This window comes from Coregonus lavaretus (assembly GCF_964263955.1).
Source record: "Coregonus lavaretus genome assembly, contig: HAP1_SCAFFOLD_650, whole genome shotgun sequence".
NCBI classification, from domain to species: Eukaryota; Metazoa; Chordata; class Actinopteri; order Salmoniformes; family Salmonidae; genus Coregonus; species Coregonus lavaretus.
In genome coordinates, this window is record NW_028164660.1 from 232,429 (window position 1) to 253,874 (window position 21,446).

At 43.8% G+C, this 21,446-nt stretch overlaps 1 protein-coding gene across 1 annotated transcript in view; it reads right to left on the reverse strand.

Moving 5' to 3' along the window:
• Window positions 1–21,446, reverse strand: part of LOC311116800 (sarcoplasmic/endoplasmic reticulum calcium ATPase 1-like) — a 69,741-nt gene that overhangs the window by 12,436 nt on the left and 35,859 nt on the right. The window contains exons 6-13 of the mRNA XM_084191838.1: window positions 19,811–19,891; window positions 19,325–19,410; window positions 18,693–18,848; window positions 18,369–18,510; window positions 15,925–16,091; window positions 6,750–6,838; window positions 4,296–4,398; window positions 2,601–2,732 (exon numbers count right to left, since the gene is read on the reverse strand). Coding sequence (XP_084047964.1) covers window positions 2,601–2,732; window positions 4,296–4,398; window positions 6,750–6,838; window positions 15,925–16,091; window positions 18,369–18,510; window positions 18,693–18,848; window positions 19,325–19,410; window positions 19,811–19,891 — 956 coding nt within the window. The remainder of the gene's footprint in view (window positions 1–2,600; window positions 2,733–4,295; window positions 4,399–6,749; window positions 6,839–15,924; window positions 16,092–18,368; window positions 18,511–18,692; window positions 18,849–19,324; window positions 19,411–19,810; window positions 19,892–21,446) is intronic.

Consider the following 21,446-nt stretch of genomic DNA (forward strand, 5'->3'; position numbering starts at 1 on the left):
TCCCTCTCAGCTCAGACATTTCTGACGTGAAGACATGATGCCAGGGGCCTCCATAGACACTTCACAGATGTCCTCACAGACAGAGAGCAACTGAGCCAAAAGACCCCTCTTCCCATCATAAAGCCACTGAGACACTGAGCCCATATTAAGCCAAAATCCCTCTCTTCCTCCCATCGTAAAACAAAAGACGAGGAACTTGTGTCGAGTCGGTCTAGTGACGGCAGAGGAGGAAGCTAAACATCGTCTTACACACTTCACCGTCAACTAGTGCATTAGTAGGAAACAACATCCTATTTCTTTTCTGTTGAAAGCCCTAACAGAGGGCTGGAAAGTTTAGCTAACCTCTTCATAAACTCCCTGGCTTGTCTAAATATTATTATCTCTAGCCTCCGAGGACGACTTGTGTCAGTGACAGGGTTTTTCCTTGTCGTGGGACCGTTGGGAATTTGAATGGAACTTTATCTGGGGTTCAGTGGAAAAACTTGGAACTGCTGGTCATTGACAAGAGCACAGGGAGTTAGACTCTCTCGCTCTCACGCCTTCCTGTCACAGTGTCACTGGTCATTCACAAAGACTGAGAGAAGAGAAGACACACCACTTGTTCAGAGTCAGAGGAGGAAAGGCATCATTCACACAGATGAAGCTCTGAGAGCCCATCATTGGGCATTCACCACAGGGAAGTTAGATGCACTTTATAATAACTCCACATAATAAAGCATTTATAATGGAATGGTTAAAAGTTGATTCATCATTTATTAATCATAAAATGTTTAATGTAGGTCCTTATAAATCATTTACTAATCATTAGTTAAGACTTTTTGCGTCGCCTCATCTTAAGTGTGGGCTATTTATACTTTATAAATGTTTTGAGTGACCGGTGTAATTTCTCACAAAAAGATGGACATGCCATTGGTAGTCATTACAGAAGTACCTGATGCTCCTTAAGTCTAAAAAAAGCCTCAGACAGATTCTGTGCGTAAACCGAAGAATCTGTCGGGATGGTATGGAATGCATAGGATAACAAGCAGCAGTAGTTCCGATGTTTGGGTTTTTTGTCACAGATTATTTGGAGGTACCAGGATTCGACGATGGCGGTGCTTAAACTTTGACTGCTTTGCGCGTGTGGTGAAATTAGCGTAAGGGGGAGGGTCTGTGTGTGTGTGTGCATCTTTGTTATCATTCATGCATTCGGCATAATGTAATACCTAGTTTGTATACATAGCTAAGTCTATGAAGACATTTGCAAGCTGGTCTTAATCACGCAGCTGAATTTAATCACGTACCATTTTAGTTATGGGTTAACCGAGATTATAAACTGGGTGGTTTGAGTCCTGAATGCTGATTGGCTGAAAGTCATGGTATATCAGACCCTATACCACGGGCATGACAAAACATCTATTTTTACTGTTCTAATTATGTTTGTAACCAGTTTATAATAGCAATAAGGCACCTCAGGGGTTTGTGGTATATAGCCAATATACCACGGCTAAGTGCTGTGTCCAGGCACTCCGCGTTGTGTTGTGCGTAAGAACAGCCCTTAGCCGTTGTATATTGGCCATACACCACACCCCCTCGTGCCCTATTGCTTAATTAGACTGCTCTAAGGAGTGACTGCAATCCACACTATGGTTTTTGTAGGAAATTCACTGCCATGAAACGCTTATGTATTTTCTTGTTTTTCATAAACATCCTCTGTATTGTGTGTTTATTGTTTAACCATTGATATGTTCTAGGGGCCATTTTGAGACCTTAAGGAGCATCAGGTACTGCTGGAATGTCTACCAATGGAATGTCCATCTTTTTGTCAGAAATTACACTGTTCACACAAAACATTTGTAAAGTATAACTAACGTGTAAATAGCCCACAATTCAGATGTCACACAAAAAGACTTAACTAATGATTAGTAAATGGTTTAAAATAACCTATATTAAACATTTTTTGAATCCTTATTCAATAATTTAAAAGTGATTTATAAATGTGTGAATAACTAGGTTACGACATTTACAAATGTGGGAGTGATTATGAATAAATGATGAATAAACTATTTACTTATCCATTATAAATGCTTTTTTTATGTGGAGTTATTATAAAGTGCTACCTGAGAATCTGAATTCTCACATATTCTCTCTCACATATTCTCTCTCACATATTCTCTCTCACATATTCTCTCTCACATATTCTCTCTCAGGGATTACGAACACTCTTAGTGCAGGCCAGCCAGTTACCAATGCAATTTGGACTACCGATGGAGCAATCACTGGTTTCATTAAATAATCAATTTTATGCGAGAAACCCATTTTCAAGTGCTAAACTAGAGGCTGAGGTGATCTTAGTGGAGATAATTGTCCCATGCATTAAAAGCCAATAGGTACCAGCTCCCATTACCATACTTTGTTTGAACTTGTGTCCACGTTCAGTCGTTTAATCACTGTGTACATGACCATATGTTAGATAGATAATTAAATAATGCACTGTATATGAATATGCATGTAGTATATAGTATGCCTAATACACACACGACATGCATGGATAGAAGTGCTGTATACATTACATCCACAACCCCTCCCCCCTACCCCCAGTGTTTTCCCTAACTGCTTACTGCATTGCAGGCTCCGGCTCGCTCCACCTTGCTGAGGCCTGACATGTCGGTCTTGAACACGTTCATCTTCTCCACCAGAGTAGTGAGGGCCGTCTCTGTCGCCTCGCCCACCTTCTCATACACTCCTTTGGTCTAGGAGAGGGGAGAGGATTGGTTAGTCAAAAGCACTGAGGCACTCTGTCCGTGTCCGAATACCCTCATTTGCGTTCTCAATAGTAGGCATTTCGGGTGTGCAAAAATACCGCACACTAACTAGAATTCGCTGCACACCCTTAAGGAAGAGAATCACCTTTCATGACCCACGTGTGTTTGACAACAGCTGATATATCACATGAGGCGAAGCGCCACAGCAAAACGAACGAATGGCTGGAATCAACGCAGTTGCGCATTAAATGACACATTCTCAGTATGGATGAGCCTAGTATGTTGATATTTGTTGCTTACTGCATAAACTAAACTGTATGTGGTACAATTAGTACAGAGTATGTATGTAAGACATCTAAGCAAGACAGATTTCGGCCACGGCCTCTGTCATTAGGAGTATGGACGGACGGAGAGAGAGAGAAAGAGTAGATGAGAGGAGAGAGGAAGATCAAGAGAGAGGAGGAGGATGGTATAGTACGCACTGATGCATAAAAGTCTGACTAACCAATGTGTGTGTGTGTGTGTGTGTGTGTGTGTGTGTGTGTGTGTGTGTATGCGTGTCAATTAGTGAGTGCATTCTCTCAATCATTCACATCAACCTCCTCTAGTTCTCATTAGATGACTTGAGTCATAGTGAGTGAGTGGTGTGGTTTCATAGCTGGCTGACCTGACCTGCCAGGTAAATGTCCTTTGTAGCACAGTTCGTAGAGCATGGCGCTTGCAATGCCAGGATAGTGGGTTTGACCACCCATACGTAAAATGTACGCACACATGACTAAGTCGCTTTGGATAAAAGCATCTGCTAAATAGCTTTTATTATTATACAGTATATTTTTATGATGTGAATAGGTGGAGTCCACCGGGTTTTAATAGGACACAGCCTTGCCCACACTGTGCCTGTCTACCCCACTGAACACAACATGGTCAATAAATCCCCACGGTCCTCCACCGCCATCAGGGTCCACTAATCTCACACCACTCTCCCTCTCCACACAGCTGCTCTACCTTTATCAACCCTCCTCCCCTCCTCCCTACCTCCATTATCTCTAGTAGGGAAAGCCACACCTTTACAAAATGGCCTGCTAATTCAGTTCTACAAATTAGTCTTTTTGGGAAACAAATCAACAACAACAAAACATTCTCAGTGTTTGCATATCTTGTAATGAAACTGCCGTGTCCTTGGCTTCATTCACACACAGCACGGTTACCATGACACCGTGGTGATGACAGAGGTGAGAAAACACATCAGAGTAAAATTCGATCAGCTACTGTAGGAGGCTTGTTATCATTCATGCATTCGGCATAATGTAATACCTTGTTTGTATACATAGCTAAGTCTATGAAGACATTTGCAAGCCTGTCTCATTGGCACAAAACATTTGTGTATCACGCAGGTTAGTCCAACACAACATTAGTGATGACATCAGTCAAACCTAGGAGAAGGCAGCAACAGATGTGCAGCCATGTCTACGGCTCAGTGTGTGTGTGTGTGTGTGTGTGTGTTATTGACTCACAAGAACATAGAGTGTTGGTGTGTGTGTCAGCACTGACCTCATTGTAGTCCAGTGAGGAGTCATTGCACATGGAACACACAGTGGCCAGCTCCAGTAGTCCATCATAGTCTCCACACTGCACCACCTTGTCCCCTTTCAACCTGGGAGAGAGAACGCACACTTTTTAATTTCTATCCCTTGTGGGGACCAAACAATTGATTTCCATTCAAAATCCTATTTTCCCTAACCCCTAACCATTAACCTTAACCCCTAACTCTAAACCTAAACCCTAATAGTAAACCTAACCCTAAAATAGCCATTTTCCTACTTGGCCCCACTTAACCAAGTTCTTTTTTTAAACTATCCTTCTGGGGGACTTCTGGTCCCTACAAGGATAGTAACAACCCCCAAAAAAAAAAAAACATTTGTTAGATACCAGCTTCATACTACTTGTCAAACCTAGAGAACTGATCCTGTATACTGGTTGTTGGAATCCTATAAATAAAAATAGAATTTCAACAAAATAATGTTTTAGGAATGCCTGCTTCTAACTACAGAAACAATTTCAGAACAATCTGAAATGACATGGAATTACTTGTGTGTATGTGAGTGTGTGTGCATGTGTGCGTGTTTGTGCGTGCGTTGGGAGCAGCAGTGGTTGGTTGGTTGGTTGCATGACCACTATGGCACACAGCCCAGTAGAGGCAGCAACAGTTGCTAGTAAAGCAACAGCCCACACAACAACCCATTGCATGGCATGCCAGCCTGAGATTTCATAACATCTCAGAGTAGAGAACAGGTTTTACACCCACAAACCAACCAGAACAGCGATTAGGACCTTATACACCTTTCTAAAACACAGTCCCGTCATGTTCCATTATATTGGATATAATCATGAGGTTTTAATCAACTTCAGTAGGGAAAATATTGTGAGTGTCGAGCATCATCATGTATCGAGTGAACTGACTGAAGGGGATGGTAAGACAATTGTTCAGACAAACAATTGTAATTTTGGTGAATGGTGTCATGAGTGCATGCAAGTGCGTGTTCCGCGGCTAATTTCCTTCACAATACAATAAACATAAGCTCATTATGTTCAGGACAACCCTGGCTATAACGCATATTATCTTTGCAACTGTGGATCAAACATGGCGATCATAAACGTTGATACTGTAAATTACATGAGTTTTCAAATATAGAAATGTGAAGTGCACATTTGGACTCACGGGTATGTGGTTTGCTTGTCTGACATCAAAGCTGTATTTATTATAACTCAAAGTCTCATCTTTCAGAACACAAACTCCTCTCACTCAGACTACCCAATTAACGGGAGGGATGGTGGCATCTTGTTGGGTGAGCTGCGAAGTGGAAAGCCTGAGCTCTGACATGTACAGCACGCTACTGTACAGCCACTGCGTTCCAATTTAGGTGCTTATCAATGACAAAACTGCCATTTTCAACCAGTATATGTGATGACAGGGCCTGTGAGTGGAAAGGGTTACCAATAAATACCTCAGTATTTCAAAATCATGACAGAGGTTGTTATTGAGGTTGTTATTGTAAAAGAGAATGTGCTCTGAATAACTTATGACTTTTTGTATTTCATTTTCTAATGAGAAAGCAGTAACCAGAAGGGATGAATACTGTAGAAGATCTGGTTCTGGGTAGAGGCCTATGCAGGTAGTCATTTGGGGTATTAGACTAGAGTGGATACTCCAGAGAGTGAGAGGAGGTCATCAATCAGGTTATCCTGACATTATACAGGAAGGAAAGATTGTTGGTCTGGAACTGGGTCACTATGACTTTGGCCCAGCTACACCCCTCTCCATCTCTCTCCGTGTTTTGCTCTCCCCGTCGCTCGCTCTAGTCAGACCTATTTGTCATTTATTCCTCTAGGAATTCTCCACAGTGAGACTATTTTAGAAGTTTCGGTGTCCTTTCCTCTCTGTGCTATCTGTTCTATCATGGAAGAAGTTCACATATTTCAGGAAAACATAATTTTCATTCTTCCTAAAGAACAGAGTAAACCTATGGGGGCTGGGGGTGGGAATGGGAGTTGATATGGGGAAGGAAAGAGACTTCAAAAGAAACACTTCACATCAAATGGGAAAAAAGGAGGTTAGGGGGCTTTTAACAGCCAGCCGGCCAGATGAAAGTGGTGATTGTGGGACCAAGGCTTTTCCACTGCCGCCTGTAAAAATAGGTGTTTGTCTGTCTGTCCGAGGCCAGGGAGGGGTAACAATGGCCAGCCTTAACTTTCCTCTGGGGCTCAGCGTGTTCAGACTCTAGACCACACTCAACACACACAGCACATCATTTACTGGGAGGTGTAGAAGATATACCTCATAGTGTGTGTGTGTGTTTGTTTGTTAGTTAGTTTGTGTATGCATGCGTGCGTGTGCGTGTTTCCCACTGTGATTCCACAGTCACTACGAGTTTTCACCTGAAATCACACTTAGAGTAACTTGCACTCTGTACTCTAATACAAAGAAAGGTAGGAGGGGACACTCACACTTGCCCTTCAGGGGCGTAGGTTGAGCCAGTTATAGAGAACTCATGGACAGCACAGCTGGAATCCTCCACCTTGTCCACCACAAACATCTGGAGAGAGAAGAAAGAGTTGGGATAGTTAAAGCAGGTTAGTGTAGGCTATCAGTAAAGAGTATACAGAAACTCTGTGGCAGGGTTTCCCAGAGTTCTGTACAGGCCCACGGGAGAGGTGAAGGACGCCCCCGCCCCGGCCACTGACGCAGAGGGAAACACATTCACGCACGCTCCCATTCAATTGTAGCCCCACCCAACTAAGGGCTTTCCCACTTCATGCAGCCACATGATGTCACACAGCAGTTTTTTCTGTCCTTTCTTTCCTTCTCTATTTTCCCAGCAGCCATTGGTTCCTGTGTTTACTGACCTTGGGGCCAGGCTATACCCTAAGTTACCAGTCTGTAATCCTGGCATACATACAGTGAGGGAAAAAAGTATTTGATCCCCTGCTGATTTTGTACATTTGCCCACTGACAAAGAAATGATCAGTCTATAATTTTAATGGTAGGTGTATTTGAACAGTGAGAGACAGAATAACAACAAAAAAATCCAGAAAAACGCATGTCAAAAATGTTATAAATTGATTTGCATTTTAATGAAGGAAATAAGTATTTGACCCCCTCTCAATCAGAAAGATTTCTGGCTACCAGGTGTCTTTTATACAGGTAACGAGCTGAGATTAGGAGCACACTCTTAAAGGGAGTGCTCCTAATCTCAGCTTGTTACCTGTATAAAAAGACACCTGTCCATAGAAGCAATCAATCAATCAGATTCCAAACTCTCCACCATGGCCAAGACCAAAGAGCTCTCCAAGGATGTCAGGGAAAAGATTGTAGACCTACACAAGGCTGGAATGGGCAACAAGACCATCGCCAAGCAGCTTGGTGAGAAGGTGACAACAGTTGGTGCGATTATTCGCAAAAGGAAGAAACACAAAAGAACTGTCAATCTTCCTCGGCCTGGGGCTCCATGCAAGATCTCACCTCATGGAGTTGCAATGATCATGAGAATGGTGAGGAATCAGCCCAGAACTACACGGGAGGATCTTGTCAATGATCTCAAGGCAGCTGGGACCATAGTCACCAAGAAAACAATTGGTAACACACTACGCCGTGAAGGACTGAAATCCTGCAGCGCCCGCAAGGTCCCCCTGCTCAAGAAAGCACATATACAGGCCAATGAACATCTGAATGATTCAGAGGAGAACTGGGTGAAAGTGTTGTGGTCAGATGAGACCAAAATCGAGCTCTTTGGCATCAACTCAACTCGCCGTGTTTAGAGGAGGAGGAATGCTACCTATGACCCCAAGAACACCATCCCCACCGTCAAACATGGAGGTGGAAACATTATGCTTTGGGGGTGTTTTTCTGCTAAGGGGACAGGACAACTTCACCGCATCAAAGGGACGATGAACGGGGCCATGTACCATCAAATCTTGGGTGAGAACCTCCTTCCCTCAGCCAGGGCATTGAAAATGGGTCGTGGATGGGTATTTCAGCATGACAATGACCCAAAACACACGGCCAAGGCAACAAAGGAGTGGCTCAAGAAGAAGCACATGAAGGTCCTGGAGTGGCCTAGCCAGTCTCCAGACCTTAATCCCATAGAAAATCTGTGGAGGGAGCTGAAGGTTCGAGTTGCCAAACGTCAGCCTCGAAACCTTAATGACTTGGAGAAGATCTGCAAAGAGGAGTGGAACAAAATCCCTCCTGAGATATGTGCAAACCTGGTGGCCAACTACAAGAAACGTCTGACCTCTGTGATTGCCAACAAGGGTTTTGCCACCAAGTACTAAGTCATGTTTTGCTGAGGGGTCAAATACTTATTTCCCTCATTAAAATGCAAATCAATTTATAACATTTTTGACATGCGTTTTTCTGGATTTTGTTGTTGTTATTCTGTCTCTCACTGTTCAAATAAAAAATTATAGACTGATCATGTCTTTGTCAGTGGGCAAATGTACAAAATCAACAGGGGATCAAATACTTTTTTCCCCTCACTGTAGCATAGACCGCTAACCACACCGTTAGCGGAAGGCTAAGACTTGGGGGGGGGGGGGGGAAGAGAGCGAGCGAGAACAAGAGTGAGAGAGTTTGTTTTGATGTCTGTCTGTCCGTACTTCCCTGTGATCAGACTCCTGTGTTGCCCAGAGTTTTGCTTTGTCTGTGCTCTGTGTTAATGTATTGATTTCCTACGTGGAGAAGCCAGCCCAGAACAATTAGGGTTTGGCCATCCTGGCAGGTCTTTTAGGCTGGCAGCCCATTGGTGAGGGTGGGGGTTCTACTGTAGCCTTGGATCTGGCCCTTCTCTCCTGTGTGTGTGTGTGTGTGTGTGTGTGTGTGTGTGTGTGTGTGTGTGTGTGTGTTACATGCGATCTGGTCCTCTCCTCTCTCTCTCTGTTGTTCTGGCTGCAGCGGTGATAACAGGTGGAATGGATCTGATGTAGTTACTTTATGATTGGTTTGTCACAGGGGTCTGTTGTTGTGCTATTCACACTGGATGGGAACACTGAGGAGGTTACAAACACAGACACACAGCCTTTTACTTTCCTTACATCAATATTCTATCTCTGTAATCACCGACTTGCCATCTGGACCCGACACAACCATAGTAACCATGGAGAGAAGGGCGGGGATTGCCTAGGGCGGTCAAGTCGCACACACACGTTAAGGAAAATACTCCATCCTGTCCGGGAGGGAGTATTTTAAACTCAATTAGCATCTGGCTGATTAAAGAATGAATTAAGCAGTTGTCCAATAAAACAGTATTTTCCCTTCAGTACATCTGCTGCTACTACTTCTGGAGGATGTGTGTGTTCCGTTTATACCGAGAGTAGTTTACAAAACAATGTGTGTGAAATCTCCTCCAGCTGAGACAGTCTAACATTACACAGATCAGAGTCATCACGTCTGGAACTGCTCATTTAGACAATGGGAAGTCGCACTCAGACCATTTCAAATGAACGGTGACTAGCTAATAACACTGATTATCTATCCGTTTAAAAAGACACTGCAAACGATGTATCCATCTAGTCAGTCTAGGATCTAACCTGACTATGATGGCTAGCTCTATGCGGTGCTGGATGCTCAGGCGACATACAGGTTCTCTAGGACAGATTGAGCATCAAGAACACCCCTCCTCTGACAATCTACCTACCTTGGGCCTCCTCAGTCCTCATCAAACAGTAACTGAGTAACAAACTGAATAATGTGAACGAGAAAAATGATTAGACCGATAAATAACCGCTGTGATTGCTGCCACAGTGTGTCTGTAGCCCAGATCTTAAACTGTTCTTTAGGATATGAGATAGGAGCAGGATATGACATTGGAGCCCAGGAGATGATTGCAATAGTTATTGGAAATGGGATACCTAGCCAGTTGCACAACTAAATGCATTCAACCGAAATGTGTCTTCCACATTTAACCCAACCCCTCTGAATCAGAGAGGTGCGGGGGGCTGCCTTAATCGACGTCCACGTCATTGGTGCCCAGGGAGCAGTTGTTGTTGGGGTGTAACTGCCTTGCTCAAGGGCAGAACGGCAGATTTTTCCACTTTGCCAGCTCGGGGACTCGAACCAGCAACCTTTCGGTTACTGGTCCAACGCTCTTAACCGCTAGGCTACCTGCTGCCCCTTATTGTGCATGGTCCCTGACAAATAAGCTAATAACGTCAAATACAGTCGAAGTCGGAAGTTTACATACACTTAGGTTGGAGTCATTAAAACTCGTTTTTCAACCACTCCACAAATTTCTTGTTAACAACCTATAGTTTTGGCAAGTCGGTTAGGACATCTACTTTGTGCATGACACAAGTAGTTTTTCCAACAATTGTTTACAGACAGATTATTTCACTTATTATTCACTGTATCACAATTCCAGTGGGTCAGAAGTAGGAAGAAGCCACTGCTCCAAAACCGCCATAAAAAAACAGATTATGGTTTGCAACTGCACATGGGGACAAAGATCATACTTTTTGTGTCCTCTGGTCTGATGAAACAAAAATAGAACTGTTTGGCCATAATGACCATCGTTATGTTTGGAGGAAAAAAGGGGTTGCTTGCAAGCCGAAGAACACCATCCCAACCGTGAAGCACGGGGGTGGCAGCATCATGCTGTGGGGGTGCTTTGCTGCAGGAGGGACTGGTGCACTTCACAAAATAGATGGCATCATGAGGAAGGAAAATTATGTGGATATATTGAAGCAACATCTCAAGACATCAGTCAGGAAGTTAAAGCTTGGTCGCAAATGGGTCTTCCAAATGGACAATGACCCCAAGCATACTTCCAAAGTTGTGGCAAAATGGCTTAAGGACAACAAAGTCAAGGTATTGGAGTGGCCATCACAAAGCCCTGACCTCAATCCTATAGAAAATGTGTGTGCGAGCAAGGAGGCCTACAACCTGACTCAGTTACACCAGCTCTGTCAGGAGGAATGGGCCAAAATTCACCCAACTTATTGTGGGAAGCTTGTGGAAGGCTACCTGAAACGTTTGATCCAAGTTAAACAATTTAAAGGCAATGCTACCAAATACTAATTGAGTGTATGTAAACTTCTGACCCACTGGGAATGTGATGAAAGAAATAAAAGCTGAAATAAATCACTCTCTACTCTACATTTCACATTCTTAAAATAAAGTGGTGATCCTAACTGACCTAAGACAGGGCATTCTTACAAGGATTAAATGTCCGGAATTGTGAAAAACTGAGTTTAAATGTATTTGGCTAAGGTGTATGTAAACTTCCGACTTCAACTGTAGATATTCAACTGTACATGTCTACTAACATACATTACATTTACATTTACGTCATTTAGCAGACGCTCTTATCCAGAGCAACTTACAAATTGGTGCATTCACCTTATAGCCAGTACAATATGTATTATTATTATTTTTTTTTTTTTTTTTTTTGGGGGGGGGGGGGGTAAGGGGGGGTAGAAGGATTACTTTATCCTATCCTAGGTATTCCTTAAAGAGGTGGGGTTTACATTTTTTTACATTTACGTCATTTAGCAGACGCTCTTATCTAGAGCGACTTACAATTTACAAATGTAAATACTAACATACCGAGATAATATTTAACCACATGGCCTATTAGGACTGCTATTAGCTTATTTGTTATAACTGCTATTTCAGTGTTTTGGTCATGTTTGCCACTGCATATTTCTCTCACTATCAGAGATGTGGTTTCCATGGAAACAAGGCATTACACGATTCACATTAACCAATGGTGCCTGTCTGTAGAAGTTGAAACTCTCCTCAATACAATGTGACTCACCCTATATTGTGTGTATTGTGCTGTGATGGCAGCAGTACCGTAGTGAGTGTCCCTGCTCTGTGTGTAATGGAAATGTAATGGTATGATGTCAGAGGGTATTCACTCCTCTGTGTGTGACCGTGCCCTGGGATATCCCCTCGGCTGGGAAAACAGGATATGACAGGGCTAGGGAACACGGACGTTCTTATCAGAACCATATGGCACAGCAAAACCCAGCTTAAGGTCACGGACACATGCTTTCGCACACACGAACACCAGAGAGAGAGACCTGGTTCAAAATGGCAGCAGTAAGTCAGGGACCGTTTCCCCTGGCATTTCCTATCAGGTGAATCCTATCACTCAAAACTAGGATGGAAAAACAACACCGCACTACGGTGAGGACTGAGGGGGGAAAGCGGGTCTGTGTTTCCCTTGGTGTTTCCCTTAATCGCTCAGCTGTATTAAGCTAATATAGCCTGGGCCCTGAGGGTAAATATTTACCAGAGAGAGCAGAGCAGTTGAGTCCCAAATGGCACCCTATTCCCTATATAGTGCACTACTTTTGACCAGAGCCCATATGTTTCTGGTCAAAAGTAGTGCACTATAAAAGGGAATAGGGGTGCCATTTGGGACACAGCCCAGGTCTCGTTCCAGCAGCCAGTTTCCTAGGTAGGCAGGGAGGGACCAGGGATAGCTGTTAGCTCAGCTCAGGGAGATTACCCAGTTCTGCTATACTTCCACAGGACAGTAGGGAACTCCCTCTTTCTCTCGCTCTGATGCTGCTGATGATGGTTGGTACAATGTATACACATTACTGACTGATGGCAAGCGGTCGGTCTCTACTAGCCACGTCATCACAGAGAGGGTAAGGGAGGGGGAGGGAGAGCAAGAGATGCAGAGAGAAAGAGCGAGAGAGGGGAGAGAGAGCAGCATCCTCTCAGCAGGAAACACACCAGTTGTGCAAACCGCTAGAGCTTCTTACACACGCAGATGCACTGCATTCACACACACACACACACACAAACACACAGGAAAGGCAGCAGAGCAGCATGGAAGAGATAGCACAACCCTCCTGAGAATATCTGACAAATACAGTACAACAGCAGAGACAAACAAATATAAATGTAATCACACACACAATATATACATAATGACAATGCCCTTCGCACCCTCAGGTCTACCAACGCCCACTGGTGACCTGGGTTGAGCTCTTAGTTTTCACATCATTAAGCGAATACAAATACCTGTACTCCATGACAGACAGACAGACACACAGAGAGAGCGAGAGAGAGCACGAGAGAGCGAGAGAGCGAGAGAGCGAGAGAGCGAGAGAGAGGGTACAGAGAGCGAGCCCAGGCAGCAACACGTCAAGTCCAGACACAACTAGACTGCAGTTAAAACACACCACAGACTTTTATACAGACCATGTTCTGGATGGCCTGTATGTAAGAGCACTGCCTGGCACACAGGCTGTACAGTACTGTAACTGAACAAACAGTTTGGCAAACACCCTTTAAGGTAACCTAGGTAGCCGCTAGATCTCCACTATCGTTTAGTCTTAATGTGCTCAGCCGGTAATACACTTGTGTGCCCCGGCGACCGGTTCGTACATAAAACATCATCCATTCATGCTGCAAAGGCATCGGTTTCCTCCTTAACTAGCTTTAATGGACACAGAAAATATGCTAACTCCCACTATTTTCGGACAACTTCCGGATGTTGCACACTGCGTTCAGCCAATCAGGTTGCAACAGCGTTGTTTACCCCTGGCTGAACGCGGGGCACAACATCAGGAAGTAGCATTAGCCACTCTAGCATGGTGGTGGGAAATTGTGTTTTATGACAGTACGCATCTTTTTCCTGTGTTTTTTGCGGCGACACACCATTAAAGCTAATTAACCCTATCAGTCCCAAGACCCCAGCAAAACTTTTCATGTATCTGCATGTCCATCCCTTATATTTAGCCTCACAATGAAGTATTTTACCATTTCCTTTTCAGGACAACCAGGGCTACAAGTAGAACACAAAACAATTTGACATAAATAGTTGCATTCATGAGTTGTGGACAAAAAATAACGTCCACCAAAGCAAAGACCTGATAAAAATGATTTATATGATGCTGTAAGTACAGAAATTCTTTGCTCAGTGGGAAATGAATATCCAACTAGTCAGTGACAACTGTGTGGAGTTTGTGACAGCAACTATGTGAGCTTATTACAGTATTAGACACTATGTCCTGGGATTTCCTATGATCTCCTAATGACTCGTGTAGCTTTTGAGCATCATAGAGCAAAATGTGCATGTTCGTGAGCATCTCAGCTTTTCATAGATAGCTTTTAATAGTTTGTAGTTCAAATCATTCGGACTCTACAGTAATGTTTGTCTAAAGACCCGGCCCCGGGCCCCTTCGGGATCCGCCCTTGTCTCACAAACACCGCGTTAATCATGTTTTATGTAACCAGTTGCTGGGGGACACGAGTATATTACCGGCTGAGCACATTAAGCCTACAAGACCGTAGAGATCTAGCACCCACTAGAGGCTGCCTAGGTTACCTTAAAGGGGAAAGGCTTATCTCAGTCATCAAATGTAATACAATTATTTACTTAAAGGTGACTTTCATATTCCAATTGGCAAATAACATGACCTCTGGCCAGCATGTTCAGTTTAGAGGTACATCAAATTTGAGATGCAGTTTGGCCTTCCTCATAAGTGAAAAGTCAGGTGTGAGGGTAAGAGACGTTAACTGTGGTTAGGAGGGGTGTGTGTGTGTGTATATGTGTGTTGGGTAGGGTGTCAGCCAGATCCTGCTCCAGAGGCTAAATGGAAGCCAAGACAAACACTGGCCTTGGCATTTCCTCTGTGGTAGAGCAGAGCAGGCACACACACACACACCCGACCAAGGTGTGGAGAGGAAAGGGATGGGCTGTGGGATTCCACAAGAGTGGCAATATGGGTGTCAGTGTGGATGTGTGTCTGACTCTCTGTGCTTGCACCGTGTGTGTAGCCTATTTTTCTGTACGTAAAGGTCTCTCTAATGGTTATTCAGCAGCTGCAGGTTTGACATTTGGAAACATATCTGTGCTTCCTGCCTGCTGGCGGTCTGTGCCAGCCTCTCTCTGGGTCAGTGAGAGGGCCATGTAGGACTGCAGCCTACAGTACAGTGTGCCGTTCGGTCCTGCCAGCCTGCATGCCTGCCCTGGCTAGGCTAGCTACACCAGCTATCAAAAGGCTGGCTGAGGATGGTAAACATTACAACACCGCAGGGATTTTCCATCGTTACTAACCCCACCTGTCCCCCATCCAAAACCTGTGTGTGTGTGTGTCTGCGTGTCCAAACCCAACACTACATGAGACGGCCAACTAACAGTATTTCACTGGAAACAAGACAGAGATGTGCTATTGAGATTAGCCAAACTCATAAACAACCTGATCCAAACACAGAATTTCACCTCTGACTGACTGACTAAAGGCTTTCTGAGGAAACTCTCAGTATGAAGTAAGTGTCAATCATTAATAAAGATATTAAGATCGAGGTAGACTACAATGCTTTGGGTTTTCTCTGAACTCGATGGACTGGAACTAAATATACCGGGCCGGTACAACGACAAACCATCCTCTACAACTGCAGGTAGACTAGAGGTTAGATAAGTGGGCCTGCAACCGAAGGGTTGTCACATTGTATCCCAAGTCCGATGGGGAAAAGTGTGGGTATCCTATGTGTCATCTCCTGCCTTTGTGCCCTTAAGAAAGGCACTTAACACTTTGAACTTGTTTTTCTTACGTCAAAGCTTTATCACAGTGCATGTGCACAGCTGTCAATCACACTAATATTACAGTCGCACATCAAACCATTCACTCTAATATTACTTGAACGTTTTCCCAGACTCACCCTGCAGACAGACATCTGGTTGGTGGTGAGGGTGCCGGTCTTGTCAGAACAGATGACAGAGGTGCAGCCCAGGGTCTCCACAGAGGGCAGGCTGCGGACGATGGCGTTCTTCTTGGCCATGCGTCGGGTCCCCAGCGCCAGGCAGGTGGTGATAACAGCGGGTAGACCTGAGGGGGTAAGACAGGCAGGATTGGATAGAGTGGAATGGACAGGTACAGTACAGTAACATGGACAACACTCGCCAGACTGTTTCTGCTTTTAATAATTTCTGACATTTTGGTAGGCTATTAGTTATTAAACTTAATTATTAAATACAGGCAGCTTCTCTTCTGTCATTATATGTTGCCCTAGAATACTAAATAAACCCTTGCTCACCAGAATAATGTCATAAATGATAGAATGAATGCTTCAATCTAGTAGACATCGATATAGTTGTATCATCTCTGCTTCTTTTGCGGAGCTAAAAGTTTTAGATTTCTGTACAAAATTTCCAAATTACATCAGTTTGACAAGTAGTAAGGATATAGAAAGCTGTGAAAATGACCCAACATGTTTCTGATAAGATTTCAGTTCGGCCTGGATGCATATTTTATGTGGTTGAAATAGTATCCGATTTTATGATGCTAATAAAGACAGCACCTCTACAGATGGTCCGTAACTGTGCATTTGCATTCTCTCAAGATGCTGAAAGAAAGAAATCATATTTCTCCACTCATGTTCCCGAGTCAAAATGTACATTTTGTGTATCATCATTTTACTGCAAGAAATGCTTAATTCTGCAGGAGTTATTATCAAGACCGTGTCCAGATTTCAGTTTCCATTTAACCCATCTAAACAGTAGGCTACAGTTCCCTTGACGTGCCATAGGCCTATTTGAAGTCCAGTCTTGTGACTGTCGAATTTGTATAGAGCCTCACAATCATCAGACATAACATAGACACTGCTATCATCCTCTTTTACCACTTCACCAAATCTTTCCCAAACATTACTTTTCTGGCCCTCCCTTCTCTTTATTTTCTACTCTCCATTTCACAGCTTTTCAGTGATTGAATTAAACTCAGACAAAATCCTTTTTGCCTCAGTCGATCTATACTACATGACCAAAAGTATGGGGACACCTGCTCGTCGAACATTTCATTCCAAAATCATGGGCATTAATATGGAGTTGGTCCCCCCTTTGCTGCTATAACAGCCTCCACTTTTCTTGGAAGGCTTTCCACTAGATGTTGGAACATTGCTGCGGGGACTTGCTTCCATTCAGCCACAAGAGCATTAGTGAGGTTGGGCACTGATGTTGGGCAATTAGGCCTGGCTCGCAGTCTGCATTCCAATTCATCCCAAAGGTGTTCGATGGGGTTGAGGTCAGGGCTCTGTGCAGGCCAGTCAAGTTCTTTCACATAGACCTCGACAATCCATTTTTGTATTGACCTCGCTTTGAGCACGGGGGCATTGTCATGCTGAAACAGGAAAGGGTCTGCCCCAAACTGTTGCCACAAAGTTGGAAGCAGAGAATCATCTAGAATTGTTCATTTTTCGCTGTAGCGTTAACATTTCCCTTCACTGGAACTAAGGGGCCTAGCCCGAACCATGAAAAACAGCCCCAGACCATTATTGATCTTAGGCTTGTGTGCGGCTGCTCGGCAATGGAAACCTATTTCATGAAGCTCCCGATGAACAGTTATTGTGCTGACGTTGCTTCCAGAGGCAGTTTGGAGCTTGGTAGTGAGTGTTGCAACCGAGGAGGGCCGATTTTTACGCACTTCAGCACTCGGCGGTCCCGTTCTGTGATCTTGTGTGGCCTACCACTTCGCGGCTGAGCCGTCGTTGCTCCTAGACGTTTCCACTTCACAATAACAGCACTTACAGTTGACCGGGGCAACTCTAGCAGTGCAGACATTTGACGAACTGACTTGTTGGAAAGGTGGCATCCTATGATAGTGCCACGTTGAAAGTCACTGAGCTCTTCAGTAAGGCCATTCTACTGCCAATGTTTGTCTATGGAGATTGCATGGCTGTTTGCTCTATTTTATACACCTGTCAGCAACGGGTGTGGCTGAAATAGCCCAATCCACTCATTTGAAGAGGTGTCTACATACTTTTGTATATATAGTGTAGCTTAACTTTTTCTGCCCATACCAAAGCGTTTGGTGATTGGTATGTAGGCTATTTGGCGTGTGTAAAGTCAGACCCTAAAGCTTATGCTTACGCACTAATGACATAGCCTAAATATAATGAAAGAATAACCTTAATGTAGCCTATAAATATAAATTGTACAAGAATTATACATTCAATTTTTTTATGTATTGTTTTCTCTTTCTCTTTATTCAACCCGCGCATCACTAATGGACAGCATAGGATAATTCATTTAGGTTTTTTACATGGAATTTGGAAAGTGAGAAAAAGAGAGAGAGGCAGAGGGAAGGAAATAAGCTGTTCTCACATACCCTCAGGGATGGCGGCCACAGCCAGGGCCACAGCAATCTTAAAGTAGTAGATGGCCCCACGCATCCAGGACCCCCCATGAACTGGGTCCCCAAAATGCCCGATGTTAATGACCCAGACGGCCACGCAGATTAGGGAGATGACCTTCAAGTTCAAGTTCAAAATATTATTGTCTGTTCTTTGGGTGAGAATTGACATTTGTCTTGGGACTTGCAGTCATTTGGCTCATACAAATCACAGCAAAACACAGACAGAAAACGTATAGATATGATAGCGCAATGAATTAATACAACAATCATCATCATCATCATCATCGTAAACCCCACCTTGGAGAGCTGCTCTCCAAATTCGTCCAGTTTCTGCTGCAGAGGAGTCTTTTCCTGCTCCGTGGCAGCCATCTGGTTCCGGATCTTACCGATCTCCGTGGACACGCCGGTGGAGACCACGATGCCAATGGCTCGCCCCGCAGCGATGTTAGTGCCCTGCGCAGGAAGAGGAGGAGGTCAGCACAGAGTTAATATGGTGATACAGAGTACACACTGATATCATACTGCATCCATATGGGACCACCACTTGCTACTAACTCCTTCAGGGATGCCGACATCACCAAGATTATATCTGCTGAACACATTTTAAGAAGAAGGGATGCATCGAGCAACAACCGTGCACACACATATTGTACACACACACACACACACACACACACACACACACAGCTGATTCAGAAGGAGATGGAAGTCAGAATTCCTGATATGGCTGACGAATGCAGCAGGTTGAAGCCAGAACAGAGCGGTGAGAGAGAGAGAGATAGAGTGCCTGTGTGTGTGTGTGTGTGTGTGTGTGTGTGTGTGTGTGTGTGTGTGTGTGTGTGAGAGAGAGAGAGACAGTGAGAGAGAGAGAGAGAGAGAGAGAGAGAGAGTAGAGTTGGCTCCAAACAGGAAGGAAGTGTAGTTCTTACAGAAAACAGCATGTTCTTCTTGTCTTGATTGACAGCTCTGGGGTCAGGGACGGGGTCGGTGTGTTTGATCACAGACACAGACTCTCCTGCAGAGACGGATTAATACACACTGTTACACAAGATCCTACAAGCCATTAACAGTAAGATGATGTTACACAGGTTTGGAACAGTGTATTTAACCGTAAGAGGACAGATGTTTAATCTTATTCTTATTTTGTATTTGTTTGACAAATGTTCTCTTGACTGTTTTAAAGGTCTATTCTACATGGATCATCACATTTATAGCATGCTTTGGAATCTGACAAGATGCAGCAAGTCAGTCCGTCAGTTAGCCATCCTGTCAGTCAGCCAGCCAACCACCCAGTCAGTCATTTACTTTTGCCGAAGCAGCAGCTAATCTACCTGGGGTCCACACAAAAACATAAAAACACGACAAGTAACAAAATGCTCACAGTCAGTCAGCCAGCCAATCAGTATGTAGCCTACCTGTGAGAATAGACTGGTCCACTCTAAGGGTGGTAGACTTGATGGAGGTGATCCTGATGTCAGCAGGGACCTTGTCACCAACTAGACAACAAAACAAAACAGGCTGGGGTTAGAAGAGAAGACAACCGAGAGTTATAAACACACAGCCATTGAATGAAAGCATTAGGTTAACACTAAAGAGGGAGAAAGAAGAAGTGAGGGGGAGGAAGAAAGAGAAAGAAAGCAAATGGTGCGTTTGATTGTAAATTAGTATCTTTGCCCTCTGTAGTGACCTGTGAAGGTGTGAGTCTGGCGGGCCAGGAAATGTAATGACAAAGGAAATGAGAAGACAGCGGCCTAGCTGTGAAACGGCCGGCAACCACCCCCCTGTTCCCCAGGTGACCACTCAATTACAACCTATCGAATCGCAGTGTTCAAACAAAGCCTTGAGCAAAAAAACGTTAGCCAGAGAGTCCTGGCTTAGCCTCACGTCAACAACATGCAACCAACAGCAGGCACCAACGCAGATCGAGTCACAACGCAGTCCCAACAAATCGATTCCGCAGTCACGCTCAGCATCGGATAAATGTTTTAGCTCCCATATCACAGCGTGATAAAGCCCGATAGAAGCAGCTTGGATTAATCCATGTAATGTCTTTAATCTCTTTTCTTTGGCTGTTGTATATTAAAGTCATATTTCAGGACAGGCTGTTTAGGTGTCATGGGCATGCGGGACTGTGGCACCTAACGTCTTTTGAGCCATGCACATTGCTTCCACTGCACACTTTTGTCACAGCTTCACAATCAACAGTGTTGGGGCTTTTTGTAGATCACACCGTTATGCTGGAACTGCTTCATCTAAGATCCAGAGATGGAGTCAAATAATAATATAAAGATATAGGGCAAATACCTGCAAACAAAAGCAACCATTTAAATGTAAACAATTTGTCCGGCTCAGAGCATCAGCCAATTAAAATCGACAATTTACTTGCACGTGACAGAACGCTACATTTTAGCTGGTCCCATCAGATAAAATGGCACACGTTAGCCCTATGCTAACCTCACCAGGAACATGTTCCCAACATGTACAGTATAATTATTGGTTGCACTCTCACCATCATCCTACAGATGGCAGTATTGCATTTTTTCTTTTTAAAGGTTTATACCATGGCATTGTTGAATATTCGTTTCTGATTGGCTTGAAGGGCATTCTAGAGTGTGCATTATTTCCCTATAACACACGGTATAGTTATAGTTCATTCTTAAATGTTCTATGTTTGAGCTGCTTTTGAAAGCAAAAGTCGAATTGAAAACATTATTGGCATTGTTGAATTCGATTTTCATAATAGCAAGCTAGGACTGATGGTTTGGTTAGCTAAACTAGCAAGTCTGTTTGTTTGGTTACCAAGGCAACTACTGTAGCTAACTAGTAAACTTGCTATCTACTTCAGTTGGTTGAACACATTTCTAATGGCAAATGTGTTAAATTATAGCCATGGTATAAAAGGGATAATCAATAGTGGCTCTATGCGTACTCACCTTCCACGTCGTTCAGCATTTTCCATAGAACGCATAACCCCTCGTTGATTATCCCTTACTTATTGTGAGTTCAGAGGACTCGAATCTACTGTCTTAATGGAGGAAAACACTAGGCTGG